This window comes from Centropristis striata, chromosome 14 (assembly GCF_030273125.1).
Source record: "Centropristis striata isolate RG_2023a ecotype Rhode Island chromosome 14, C.striata_1.0, whole genome shotgun sequence".
NCBI lineage: Eukaryota > Metazoa > Chordata > Actinopteri > Perciformes > Serranidae > Centropristis > Centropristis striata.
In genome coordinates, this window is record NC_081530.1 from 20365849 (window position 1) to 20380837 (window position 14989).

General features: G+C 42.4%; 1 protein-coding gene across 2 annotated transcripts in view; it reads right to left on the reverse strand.

Moving 5' to 3' along the window:
- The window catches only part of LOC131985382 (exostosin-1c), an 89310-nt gene that overhangs the window by 71570 nt on the left and 2751 nt on the right, over window positions 1-14989 (reverse strand). For both annotated transcript variants that reach the window (XM_059350452.1, XM_059350451.1), the window contains exon 2: window positions 5820-7209. In XM_059350452.1, coding sequence (XP_059206435.1) covers window positions 5820-6766 — 947 coding nt within the window. In that variant the 5' untranslated portion in view covers window positions 6767-7209. The remainder of the gene's footprint in view (window positions 1-5819; window positions 7210-14989) is intronic.

Sequence of the window (14989 nt, forward strand, 5' to 3'; positions counted from 1 at the left end):
AAATCTGAGGTTTAAAGTTGGGCGAAGAAAAAGCAACACTATTTGCAAGTGCATGACTAGATACCACCAAAGGAAAGAAATACAATGTGTCTCTTTTTTGGTGATTTGAATTTGATGAATTACTATGTCTGTTGTTCATCATCTGCACTTATGCGTAAGAAACTGCCCACTGCCCACTGGGCAAAAGTGTCAGGGGCCTCACTGGACAAAATGTCACTCAAAGAGACATGTATCAACCAGGAAGAGGCTCAAAATGAACACAACAAGACACATAAAAACAACAATGAGAATCAAAAAGGCCACAAAGAAAACAAACAACTACAAAAAATATTAAATATCTGCAAACACCAAAAGAGACTCAAAAGGACTATGAAAATGGTAAAAACAACCACAAAGAGACACAAAGTGTCAACTACAAAAAGACTCAAAAAGACTACAAAGAGAACAAAACAACTACAAAGAGGTGTAAAACTGCTGCAAACAGACACAAAGAAACCACAAAGAGACTCATAACAACTATGAAAAGAGACTAAACAACCACATAGAGACTCAAAACAACTACAAAAAGGTAATATAGGACTACAAAAAAGGGCAAAACTAAAAAAGATGCACTAGAAAAAGGGGAGAAGGGGACACAAAACAAAAAAATGAGGCTAAAGTCTGTGTCTTGCTCCTATGTGGAATAAATTGTGGTGCCTTTTGCTTGTCTGTGCCCAGAGGCCTAATGTCTCAAAAGGAAGATTGATGTCTCTGATGAGCAGAGATTAACCCACAGTATGACAGCCAGACCAGAAACCGTCTTGCTGATATGATGGGCAGTGTACAGATTGTGTTGTCTGAATTACCAGCCGTACAAGGAAATACATGAAGGTCAGTTTGACTAACAGATCCATAAGTCTGAAGGCTTATCAGACACCAAAACACTGTACAGCAGTTTGTAATAATGAAATAATAATTTCTACGCTTTTTGTAGCCTCATAGAAATGAATTAGTGCTGAAACCATAAGTCGAGCTGCAGAAAATCATTCAGCCGGATTTTTGAATTATTGTTGAAGTCATTTATCAGTTTAACTGCTTTCTCCAATCTGAGGATGGCTGCTTTTCTCTGTTCGCTTTGGTTTTTGGGGCTCGGATTTAAAAAAAATTGATTGATTAGTTGGAGAAATTATGAACAGTTTGATTGGTAATTAAAATAATTATTAGTTGCCAAGTGACACCCAAATAAATTAAATTAAATGATCATTGTTGTTATTGTTATAACCATCATCATCATTATTCAATTTAAATATATTAATTTATATTTAATGTATTTAAATATTTTATAAATATTGTTATCACAAATAACAATAAAACAAAATAATAATAATAATACTAATAATAATAATAATAATTATTATTATTATTATAAAGTATAATATTATTATCATCATTATTATTATTATTATTGACAACAACAATAATAATATTATTTTTTTATTGTTGTTGTTATCATGTAATTTTAACAAAATGAAAAAAAAAAGTTTGTTATCCTTGGGGGAAAGTCACTTTACAGCCCAATTAATTTCCTCCTGTGTCTCAGGAGGGGTGGATGTTTTTACTTGGACATAAAAATGATGTCATGAAGTCTATTGATCTGTCTGTCTGAGCCCCCCTCCCTTCCACTTCCTCCTCCTCCCCCTTATTGTGCCCTTTGTCCGCTGGTTGCTGTCTTGTCCAGGTCCCTTGGGGCTAATCTGCTGGTGTACCAGATGCATGCGCTCATTAACCTGATGCCACCCTGTAAGAGCCTCACTGACCGTGACAGTGTCTCACAAACAGACGCAATCTCGTGCATATATACGTATCAGTGACAGCCACACACACAGACACATGCTCGCCCGGTGACATGGAATGTTATTATTAGCATACCAGTTTATCAGGTGCAGGGTTTTTGGCAGAAACAAAGGAGGAAGGATGGAAAGATTGAAAGAAAGAGATAAAAGAGAGGGAGAATATGCCAGGAGACAGATGGAGAGGTGAGGGTGTGTCTTCAAACAGAATCCTCGCTCATACAGTTTGTTTATTGTCCTCTTTTCTTTTTCTGCCGATCATTTGGCTCGCAGTCTCCATACCTCTCCCTTCTCCTTCTTCTCTCCTCAAAGGGAGATTCAAAAGGATGCAAAAAGAAACATGGACTCTCACCTTCCCTCCCTCTGTTTCACCCCACATTTCTGCCTCACACCTCGCTCTCCGAGGCTAAAAGCTTCCCGTTTCCAGAGAAAGAGACTTCACACAAAAGGGGGATAGAGGGGGGAAAAAAAATCACCCAGCTTTTTCGTGTTTTTTTTTCTTACAAACGGCAGCTGTCTCTCACATTGCCTCTCCCATTCACACCCTTGTACCCTCAGAGCCGTTTGTCGTATCCAAATCTACCGCAGAATACCACATGGGACCTCCCCCACTATCCTCCCCACCTCGCACACCCCCTGCCCACCCTGGTGTCTGAGTAGCGGGTTGTGTGGAATAAATGAGCTCATTCATACAGTGTTGAGCGGCTCCATCCCTTTGCTGCCCGGCCCAATGTAAACAACCCTAAGGTAGCTAGTTATAGGCCACAGGAACTAGGAGTGCGCTTGGATCCGAATCATCACTAACTGCTGAACGATATTTGAAAAGTCCTATTGTAGGTCCTCGCTTTGAGAGTTAATTTGATAGCACATGAAAACAACTTCCACCTCCTGCTGCTGTGGATTTAAACTGAAGTTTAGCAGTTTGTCTTTTTTTTATGCCAGAAGAGTTCAGTAATGCCAACAAGAGAAAAAGTATTTCAGAGATGCAGTTAAATAAAACAGTACACTATAAAAGTTGTTGTTTTTTTTCCAAAGCCCTGTGACATGAAATGAGTTTGAATGAACTTAGTGCTTACCAAGGCTAAAATAACAACTGATCAATTAGCCGACTGATTGACTGGCAGAAAATGTATCATGAATGACTTTGACAATCCATAATCATTAATGTCACTTCTAAGTGATGGTTTCAGCTGAGCTTCACAAATGTGTGAATTTGTTATCTATGAGTTTTAAACTGTTAGTCAGACAAAAGTGAAAACAAACAAACACACAAAAGACACAGCCATTTTAAGTCATCACCCTGAGGCTCTGACTTTCATTAATTTAATGAACTCAAAGTAATGATCATCAAATTAATTGATAATGAAAATAATTTTGAGGGTTTGCTTAGCTCATTAACTTAATATGTATTGGTTAGCTTAAAGGGGCAGAGCACATTTGTAAATGTAAACCTCCTCTGCTAGAGTGTGAACTTCACAAATTAGTTCTTAGATGTTGTAAACGGTTGTTATGGTACAAATATGTCTGTGTGTGCTTATTGTCCCGTTAGCAACCAAGCAAACTAACTTGCTAAGCTAGGGTTGCTAACTAGCTAGCTCTCAGAGCTTTCTTGAGTCTCTAGCCGAGCATGTTCCTGGCTGGTTAGAGCAGTTTACTTACTGTACCTGCGAGAGGTCACCACATCCACAAGCTTCCCACCCCATCCCTGTTTTGGAAGGCCAATATTTCAGCAGTTTGGGTGCAGATAATGGATATTTGGATAACAGATATCCGAGCCAAGACTTCCTCTTCAAGGCACTGATCTTTGTTTACAGCCCGTTTAGAAACTTGAGGTGTGAGAATGGAGTTGAGAGATGACGTCCATGATCGCACTGTAGTGAAGCTAATAAGAAGTTAATAAAAAGCTAGTCATCATCAGAGGATATCTGATGGGTTCCAATATTGCATTTCAGCCAATGTAGTCTATTCTACCTAATTTTCTCTCCACACACACTATTTACATGTAGTCTCTGTTTATACATTTACACAAACTTTTTCAGTGTAAAGTACAGTGAGGAGAGTAGGGCTATAAATGGCTAGAACAAGTTTCGGGGGAAAAAACCCTGAAAAACAACTGAGACCTAAAACAGTTTTAATCTATCTTGACTTCTTTTGATTCCACTTTAATCTGTTCTTAAGAGTATGAATTAGAAAATGAATTAATTCTCCTTGAACTTATTCATACTTAATGATCTTTCTCCATTCATTGTCCCCTAACGAAATAATAGCAGTGATCTTGCACTGAGCAGGAGTCTTCCCCCACTTTAACAGAGAGCTTGGTGTGGCTCTAACTCCGTCTCATTCTCAGTCTTTCCGTATTCTTTTACTGAAATCCATCTTCTGCTGTCTCTGAGTGTTCTGCACCATCAGACTATCCTTGCTATATGTGTATGAATGGACAGGCACAGACTTTATAATGAGGAGCTCTGTCAGCACTTCAGCTTCAGAGACTTTCACTGCAAAGTCTAAGTTAAACACGGAGGAGTGAAACAGAGGGGCTGTGTTAAAGGCGGGAATAGCTCCTCTATATCATCTATGTAATGACTGCTGTAGAATGATAATGATAAATGACTTTGAATGGGACTGAACTTCAGTTGTCCTTATCCACCCCCACAAAAATATGCAATCCATTAGAAATAGATAAAAAGAGATTTTACATAAAATATTAATTCCAAGAAAATATGAATGACAATTTCACACAAAAAACTGAGTTGTGCATCTTTTTCCATCTGTTTTTAAATCAGCCTGAGTTCCAATAAGCCAGCAGGACAGAAGTAGTCAGATGAGGATGAGACACGTTTACCAAGCGGCTGCTGCAACATGTATTAGGCAGATGGGTGTGTTTCCCGAAGCTTTTCATTATTAACTCAACAATGGCGCTCGCATACTTGAAAACCGCTCTGTGAAAAAGCATGTGGAGCTGTAAGTAGAGATACATATTGTGTAACAGTATATGCCTTGTTTTGAAACCCCAGCAAAGGTCACATGCTTAAATGAGCTGGTTTAATAATAAATAATTGCTCTAAGTATTGCAGATGTTGATGGACTCTCATTTCCCAGGGTCTTTTATCCAGTCCATCCTGATTTACTCAGTAAACTAATTTAAAACCAAAGTGGAATTGGAAAGCTTATCTGCCGTGCAACAACAACAGCAAGAAAACCTTGAGGAAAAAAAACGGACATACTCATTTGAAAAAAGAAAGAAAAAATCATTCAGGGCTCACACCCAGCAGCGGTTTGTTGCCTGAGGTAATCAGAGATTTCACAAAGCCATTCTTTGTGGTGACCTTTGCTTTGGCTCTTTATGTAGTGTAGCTTCACTTAGAATTAATTAGCTGTTTTTTCTTTGTCTTACAGTAGGACACACCCAAAAACAAAACAGAAGTGACTGCATGTGTCCTTGTTTTTTCCCCGCAATATTCTTATTTGTTCGACTATTACACTGTGTGATTTATTTACTCTGAATAATAGAGGAGCTCGAGGTCAGTTATTACAAGTTGAGCACATTGCAACCACTGTTTAGCTGTCTCTTTTTACAGTACGAATACAAGCATTGCTGTAAATAGTGACCTGAATTTAAATTTCCAGGGACTTGAGTGTGTGTGTCTGAAATCTTTGATCTTGAAAACAACTGCCAAACATCATAAACCTAAACAGTCAAAACTGCTTGTGCAGCCGTAAAAAAAAAAGGAGACAAAAATAACCAGTGGGACCCAAACGCTACCATTGACACTGCTTGTAGAAAATCAGTGACATCTAAAAGACCAATAAAACAGCATGTAAAGTTCAAATACAAAGTCAAACGGAACAAAACCACTGTGTATTCCCAATAAAAAAAATAAAAATACACTCGACACTCTTTCATATAAAGCTCCTCACTCACATCACGCTTCTTATTTTAACATCACCTCATTACTGCCCTCCCCTCCGGCCACGTGACCCCCGTCTTACCTTTCATATTCCAGGTTGTCATGGTCACAGCGTGCGTCTTTGTGCTTCTCCCAGTCCTTCCCATGGCGGCACGTCGTCAAAGACACAATGTCCTTTCCATTGTGGATGTGATGAAGCGCGTTTCTGGTGTCTGAGCCGATGCCCGTCAGATAACGCTTCCCCTTGAACATCAGAAGGTACTTCCTTCGTGGCGGTATGGTGTTCCTCACCAGCCAGCCCCGCTCGCCGCCCTTCTGCGGGTGGTCCTTTGAGAACAGCGGGATGGAGACGTCAAAGCCTGGCCTGAAATGTTCTGTGTTGAGGCTGGCTTTGGCTAAGATGGCCTGGCCGATGTTGAAGCCCAGGTCCTCTGTGTAGTTGGGCCAGGTGCCTGAGTACAGGTTGAAGATCAGGTGGTTCCGCCCGTCGTTCCACAGCGGGTAACCACGTATACGTTCGTCCACATTGGGCACAAACTGTCCTGATAGCTGGTCCCGATCTAAGGTGTCTATCCCGAGCACGAACAGGCATGCTTCCCGGGGGTCCGATGTGTAGTACCGCGACTCACCTATGGACGTCAGGATCTTCCTGTAGCTTTCCGACACGCGATCATTTTTCTCTGATGGATATATATACACCCTGAACCCTTCCCTTCCTCTACGGCGACACCTCGAGAAGTCAAAACAGGTCTCCATGCGGCAGCGACTGTCCTTATAAATGGCGGACCACGCCTGACGCCGCTGACGGGGCGACTCGGCCGTCCCGGGGTCCGTCTGGAGCTCATCCAGGTGGGCATAGCGTGGCAGGAAGGCCCGGTCGGTCCAGTTGGGCCAGGGGCGCACCACTTCACCCCGCTGGCGTGTCAGCAGCCGGAGCAGACGCAGCTGGACTCCTCCACCCCAGTAAAAGAGGACCAGCCAGCAGCACGCACACAAGCCCAGCAGAACATACTTCTTACGGGCCTGCATGGGGGCCTGTCACAGTCTCTTTTTTCCGCTCTGTCTCTCACTCGTCCTCTGGTTTTCCTCTCCTCTGCCCCTCAGCTCTGTGGCCTCACAGGGGCGGGGGACTGACTTATGATTTCTAACAAGGAGGTTCTAACGAAGGACAATGCGTTAACAAGGACATCACTGCCTCTGAGGGTGGCCCAGTCCACTTTGCCATTTAAAAATGACGCAATCTGAGTTACTGACTCCACTCTCTCAGTCTCTTTCTGCCTTCCCCATTTGCTCACTGTACTCTCAGATGTGTGTATTAGCCTGTGTCTGCTGTGGCATGCGCTGCTGCTTCTGTGTGCATTTCCTCCGCTGCCCAGCCTGGTTGAGAGTGATGAAGGGTGATTTCTCCGCTCTCTCAGGCCAAGCTTGCTGCCTCATGGTGCCTGGCGCGACTGCTGTCTGCAGGGCCCCTCCTGGGGAGAAGTAAACAAACAAGAATACAGATCAGTACACAGACGGAGTTGCCGCAACACGGAGACGTGCTCCGGGATTAGTTGTGAAACTGACGTCTCAAGAGATGGCATAACTAACACCTCAGATTGTCCACTGGGTATGAGCTTTCATTTGCTTTCCATTTTGGAGAGACATTTGTAATCTGCAACCCCAATAACATTTAATAAACACATATAATCAAGTAGCAATAAAGTAGCACAGCTGGGTAATGTTTCACAGGCAGCAGAGGGATTTAAAGTGTCAAAATCCCTCTTCAGCTCACGCTCTTAGAGAGAAAGTGAGAAAAGTACAGCTCAATGCACTTTCAAAGAGGCATCCATCCCTGATACATCAAAACCATCTATTCATGGAGTCCACCTTCACTCTATCTAAGCTCCTCTCTGGCCTCCACATTCCTGTGAAAAAGATTTACAGGCTCATATGAGATGTGTGCTGACTTATGGAACAGTCTTAGACAGGACTAGATATTATCATGCTCTTCAAGCTCCAGTTGAACCGAGCCAGATACAGTTGAGGTGAAGTGAAGGAGAAAATAAGAGAGTGTTTAGCATCTGAAATGGAGATTTGGAAACGCAGAAGGAAAACAGAGCAACTTTATGGCTCTGAAACGGCCGTTCACCTTGGAGAGCGCGAGTAAAGGCTTTTTTTGTTACATCTGCAAACCTGCAACGGTTTTTCAGCCTCATATTTTTACCAAATATCCCCCCATAACTCCCAAACATGTACAGTATACTTGTGTGTGTATGTGTATGTAGAAGGCCTCACAGTGAAGGGCAGTGTTTGCGCTGCCAGCTGCCACACAAAGGCAGCTTTCAGGTCTCACCTGGCCGCTCTCTCTCTCTAACTCTCATTCACATTCCCCGTGTCTGCCTCCTCTCCAGCCAAGCAGAAGTGATGCCTGCCTTCTCTGCTTGCAATAAAACAAACAGCACACTGGTGGTGCAGGTAAACAATGCATCCTCTGATTTCCTCACCTCAAAAGGGTAGAGGAAATAAGGATTTATGTGTGAATTTGAGCTGCTTTTACAAGACTGTATTTACTGTATGATTTGTAGTGAAAACCTTGGTTTTGGAGAAAGCTTGTTTTTTCCTTGACTTACTTGACCGCTGTGTATCTACTGCAATTAGTTTTCAAAATGAGGTGCTACAATTTCCCAATACACAAATCAAAATCACATTAACTAAAGTTAAAATGCAGAGTTCTGTGTCAGCATATGAATGCAGAATCTGTAGGCGACGGTATCAAAGCATTCTGATTTCAGTTTGTAGTCGAAATAGCATTGACAAATCATATTTGAGTGGGATTTGGTGTCTTGCAGGAAAATGATCCGTGTCGAGTCAGACTGATCTGCCGAGTTCATGTTTTATTTGCTTTAAGCAGGTGCATTTGGTTCCTCTCCCATTTAGACAGCTTTCCAGGTGAGCTGGTACCGGGCAGACCAGTCACAATCATTATGATTATCATCTTATGGGGAAGATGTGGGGAAGGCACTTGTCAAATATGAATCAGTCTGTTACTGCATCGCCTATTCTTGTCTCAATTGTCTTCAGAAACCTATTTCAATGTACTGTTTAGCTTTAAAAAGGAGAAAGCTTGCTTTTTTCCTGCTTGAAAACAAACTAAGCATTGCCCAAACTTACATGTGTCACTCCTTGCTACGTTACAAATTTCACTGCTCTGATTGACTGTGGGTCTCCTTTTATTGCCCTGATTGGTTTAAGTATATCCAAAGTTGTCTGTTCTCTTTGAAAACTCTCCCTTGAAAATGAACTTAAAGATTTCAGACTAATAGACTTTTGTCGAATTAGATTGGCAATTCCCTGGCTACATGTAGAGAGGGAAAGAGGTGGAACGCATTAGCTGAAATGGGGTCTTGGAACCTATCTGTTAGGGTCTTGCAACAGTTTAACTTTTTATTCGCTTTTTAAAAAATGCATCTGCTAGATGTATGAAGTCTGTTAGACTCCGGTCTGCGGCTCTTTTGTGTGGAGTTTGCATGTTCTCCCCGTGTCATCGTGGGTTCTCACCAAGTACTCCGGCTTCCTCCCACAGTCCAAAAACATGCACTTAGGTTTAATTGGTGACTCTAAATTGCCCGTAAGTGTGAATGAGAGCATGAATGGTTGTTTGTCTCTATGTGTCAGCCCTGTGATAGTCTGGTGACCTGTCCAGGGTGTACCCCGCCTCTCGCTCAATGTCAGCTGGGATCGGCTCCAGCCCCCCGCAACTAAAGTTCGGATAATCGGTTAAGGATAATGGATGGATGGATGGACTGGTGCACAGAAGATTAAGTCTTGGCCTGAATATCAGAATATCCACTGGCTACACCAGAACCCCCCAAAAACTGGCCAATGGCCCCAGATAATTGGGGGCTGCAGTGGCTAATCTGACAGTGGAGATGTTCGTGGGCGTTTTTTGGCACCTTTCTTTTTTCTGCTTCTCTAGCTGTGGCTGTAGCAGCCTGAGCAGCAAGCAGTCCAAGTTAGGGAGAAATAGACACTTGGGATCCCATTACATACTCCTCATCAATAATTCACTTGCTCCTTTAGTTAAGGCATTGATTTTCCTTTCTTTATTTTTTTTCATGCTTTATATCCCCTGCCACCAACGCACACAATTAGACCTCAATCTTCTTCAGGATACACTCCGGTGAGAGATCGGTACGAGCTCTGTCCCAATGATTTGTGGTTGAGGGGATAATTGATGGTGATGGCAAGAAGGTGTAATAGAAAAGTGATGGAGGGTATCATTATGATGATGGTAATGATGATGGGCATGAAGAATTTATTCCGTTGCCTTGTATAATCTAATGCCATAGAACGCCATTGCTTTTGTTCATCATCCTGCAGTTGTCTTGCAAAAATAACAGTCTAGTAAGGTATTTATACTGATTTAAGAGCAGTGAGGTCTCTTTGTTAATGCTGGATTAACAATAGGAGTTTCTATCTCCATGATTATTTATTTATTCTAAAACCATCACTTGACACCTTTTATTTGATTCAACTAATCAAATAATAGCAGCTCAAATTGGAATTGATTTCAAAATTGTAAAAAAAATCTTCAGGCAATGAGGTGTTACAGGTTTAGAGGAGGATTGAGGATAGTTTGTGAACTGAACCTAATCATTGGACAAAATATTACTGGATATTGCGGCATAAAACTAAAAGTAATTTTTAAGAAATGATTCCATCATCTCACAGGCTGCCAGCTCCGGGTGTGTGGAAGCCTTTGCTGAAAACTGTTATGTTGATCCCTACCATCAAACTTTTGTGTGCAAGGACAAACTGTACAATAGCAGTGTGTGGCCATTAACAAGGAGCAGTTATGATGAATGCAAGCCAGTGAAACTCTGGGGCATGCCTCGACCTGAACGGGGCCAGACAACATCCTTAGAGCTGCGGATCAGCAAGGAGACACGTATGGATGCACACACACACACACACACACACACACACACTCACACACACACACACACACACACGTAAGTGGCTTTAAGTGGTGAGAGAAGTCCCTCTGTCATGGATCAATGATGGATCATTATGGTTGGGTGACTAGCACTGGAAAAAGCCACAAGGCTCATTGAATAGAGGGGCCTGAAGGTGGAAGGACAGGGTTCAAGGAAAGGTGAGAGTGGGATTCAGAGCTCCCCTCGTTATTTGTCCACCATCTAGAACTTCTTCCCTTAATTCCTACTAGTCCTGCACTTAATCATTCCTTCTTTCTATTTTCTCCTCTCCTTTCACCTCCTTTTTCTCTCCCACCTAAGCTGACTGGAGGGTTTCGTAAAGAAACAATACCATTTTTGCACTGTTTTCCTTTTTCCAATTATTCCTGCTTCATCCTCAAAAGGGGGCTGGGGGAGGTGAGCACAAAACACTTAATCACAGACATGAAGAATACACTCAGCAAGGCCAACCACTCTTTGATCACACTGTCGCCTTGAGTGTAAAGAAACTTCCAGGAAGGTTCATTTAAAGTGTACTGAGCAAGCACTGAAATCATGTCAACACTGCAGATAGAGTGATCATACATGGTGGATCATATACCGTCAGAGCAGTTTTCCTCACAGTTTTCCATATTCTTACCGCAACAGAAGTACTTCTCAAGTTGTTTGTTTGCCTGACCTTACCTCTTTAAAATGTTAGTCTTGAGGAACTCTCCCACTCAACATGTCCTGATTTGAAATTCTAATCCTAAAGATTAAATGAAATTAAACCCTATTTATGGTCGGTATTATTTCAGCAACAACCAGACTGCACACCTCCAAATTCTAAAAGACACTTGAAGGAAACTGCTGTTCATTTTGAATTACGGATGCATTTTGCTAACTAAGCTTGCTCGCTAGTGCTAGTGTTAGCTTATAAAATAGCGTCCTTCCGGCTCCCAATCCGTTTTGTTCATGCAATGGTACCAAAGAACCAAGATGGTGGCCACCAAAATGCCAATCTCAAAGTACTGACACTGTGACTTTACACACTTGTTTTATACAGTCTGTAATTAAAATGCACTTGCTGATATCAACAGTAATCATGAGTGTCACCAAATCAAACAGGACGGGCATGTTACATTTTAAAGGACTGGACTTCCTGTTGAAAATAGCCATAAGAAGGTCAGTAGTTAAAAGGACAGTAAAGGAGCAAGTCGAGGGGAATAAGAGGAGAGGATGAAGGACATTTAAGTGGCATGGAAGGAGAGAATGACAAGGGGGAGAGGGACTTAATGATCGATATTTCATGGATGACAGCTGGACCGAATCCCTTTACTTCCTGTCCTCGATCTCTTCCTCTCTAAGGGGCCCTAAGGGCTTCCCTCAACCGTTTCTACCTGCTGCAACTTTTCCACAGAACTACACTATTAAGTCATTCGGGGAGATGCAATTGAAATTTGTCATCCCATCTGTCTCCCTTGAATTGTGTTTACACAGCGGCTTATTCAACTGTGGTTATGCAGGCTTTGCTAGTAAATGAAAACTGACGTGCTCTGAAATGGATGTCATCGATGATGGCCTTCTGCAGGAAATTCAACATTTGTCAATTTGTGATTTTCTCCCTCCAAATGGGATATTTTTTATAAAGAGATTTCTGCCTTTCAGGGGCAGATTGGTTTTTCCCTTATTTGTCCAATTTGCTGTCTTCTGCCCACAGCACCAGTGCTGAACACAACTGACAATGTAAACGCTCAAAATGAAATCCACTACCATTACAGTCATTCTCTGGGTAGCAGAGTCATTGCCACTGTATGAGAAGCAGCGGCATTATTATGTCTGAAATGATCTGGGTAGTGACATAGAGCAGGTTGCAAATTGACACTAGATGGGCCAAACGCTTGCTAAAATGATATTTCCATTCCTTCTCAAATAATATGGTTTGCTTATGAAGACAGACCACCTGGATGATGGAAGGCTACCATGCGCTGACACAAATCCTGTGTGATTGCACTGTACAAATACCAGTGTTCAGGGGCAGCAGGCCTCTTAGTGACTTTTTGTGGCTGTGTGTGCCTGAGTGTGTCTGAACTATACTTATACACACATCTGGCATGAGTGTTTTTGCTGGCCTAAAGCTGGCGACATATTAGTTCAGCAAAATGAAGTGTTCTGAAGAAAACACAAATCTTGTGGTGAGGTGAAAGGCTCGGTCGAGCTAAAATTAAACCCTGGACTCTGTCATTACGGGCCTGAGATGTGACAGCGTGACCGGCGACCAGAAGATAGCCGCACTGCATTTTTTGGTGTTATTGCAGTGGTTCCAAATCTTTTTCACTTGTGACCCTTTAAATGAAGCTCTGACTAGTTGTGACCTCTCAATGCAGGTTGAATATGTCACAGAAATATGGGAGCAGTAAATGCTTCTTGAGCTGCCACACAGAAATACAACAGAAGGGTAACTGGTGCATCTGTTTACAGTGCAGCCAAACAAATTCATACCGTTTTAATGTAGTCACTTCATGTTTTGCCAGTTGGAGCAGCAGTAGGAAATTATGGGTGTGCATTAGCAAGAACTTAATACAGCTCTGATTTGGTGTAAAGAGAGTCATCACAATAGCTGTTATCAGGCAGACTTTGCCACAAACAATAAAATCTATTGTACAGAAATAGTATCAACAAGGGTACCATTTCATGAAAATTTCATGAATAATAACTTCAGGGGCATGAAGATATAACATTATCCACATCACAAGCAAAAAGCAAACATTCGGGGGGAAAAACATTTTTTCCAACCCTTTGTCATCTCATAACCCTTTGTGGAGGTCCGGACTCACAGGTTGGGAAACACTGTGTCCTTACTTTAGTGACTGGGGGGGGGCAGAAAAATGTCTGCATGTGTATTTGAAAGTGAATGGCTGCATTAAAATGGGGGTTTAATTTTATCTCTTTCTCAGGGATGCACCATCAGAAGAGGCAATCCAGTCGACTGTGGGGTTCCCCCCAAAAAATATGGGAAAAGGGGCGCCTGAGGGTCACTCATGTTAGCACATTTTGCAATGACAACTATAAACCTCCTTAAACCTCCTATAGAGCCACTATACAGTACACCACTGTTGCCTTTAAAATCCCCTAAGTGAGGCCCCTTCTAGCTACAGTATGACAGTTAAATACTGTTATTCAGGACAGTCAGCTAGCTACCAGTGACTGTCATACATACAAAGATGGGCTTCTGCCTGGGGTCTCCCAGAGTCTGAGATCACCACTGCTGTTTCTGACTATGCACAACCTGAGCGGGGTCACCAAGTGTGTTACGTTTGCATGTTTGTCTTTAGTCCAAAGAAAACCCTGCTGCAGTAAAAAAAACAAAAATATGTAAAAAGGGTTCCTCACTCTTCACAGACCTGCATTAAAGGCTTACAACTGGGATGAAATCCATGTTCTATTTTCTGTCCTCACCTACTACTTGCCCTTTGAAATTGAGGTGCTCTTTACACTCCCACACACCGTATGCATATATAAGCAGACACATACACAGAGGCATATGTGCATTTTGGTTTATGCAGAGAAAATTTCTTTTTACTGGATAAAAAACAATCTCTGTCCCCAAGCAGCTACTGGAGTATTTTTCCATTAGATCAACCACCTCAGAACCATAATGACCATAAACTTGGTTCTTTTACAAGGCCATTTTCATAATGTGGATAACAGCACATTCTCCTCCACCTTACTAAAACACAATAAAATACTTGCACCGCGTGGGCTGAGGGACTCTGACACGGTTAATAAGATGTTTACCTCAAGCTGAACGCCCTGCGACGCAACCAGCCTCCCAACCGCGCTCACATTCCGAACCCAGCATAATTACAAGCCGGGTTGATTAATTATGTCTCAACAATATGCTGCACTCCAACGCCACAAGGGCTAATTAACAGAATGAACAAGATGGGTAGGAGCAGTTATTAGGAGGTTCAAGCTCGCGCCCTGAATTTGGCAAAGCTGTGTACAGCCACAGAAAACGCTCGGACCAGGCTGTATCACATGGACAGAGACCAAGATCACAGCTAACAACGGCACACAGCTCTGAGCATATAGAGTAGAAAAGCCTACTGAGGACACTGATACTGCAAGTGCACTGCTCTTCTTTCAGGGTGCCCGGCTGTGCACCTGACAACACACACAGCGTGTAGTGAAATCCATCTGCCTTATTAAGTGTTCCTGCTCGCAGTGCATCCTACCTGCAACTCATCTTATCTCTGCAGCTTCTGCCTGGAGGCATTCTTATCGCAGGACTCAGATCAGATCGGCCTATAAA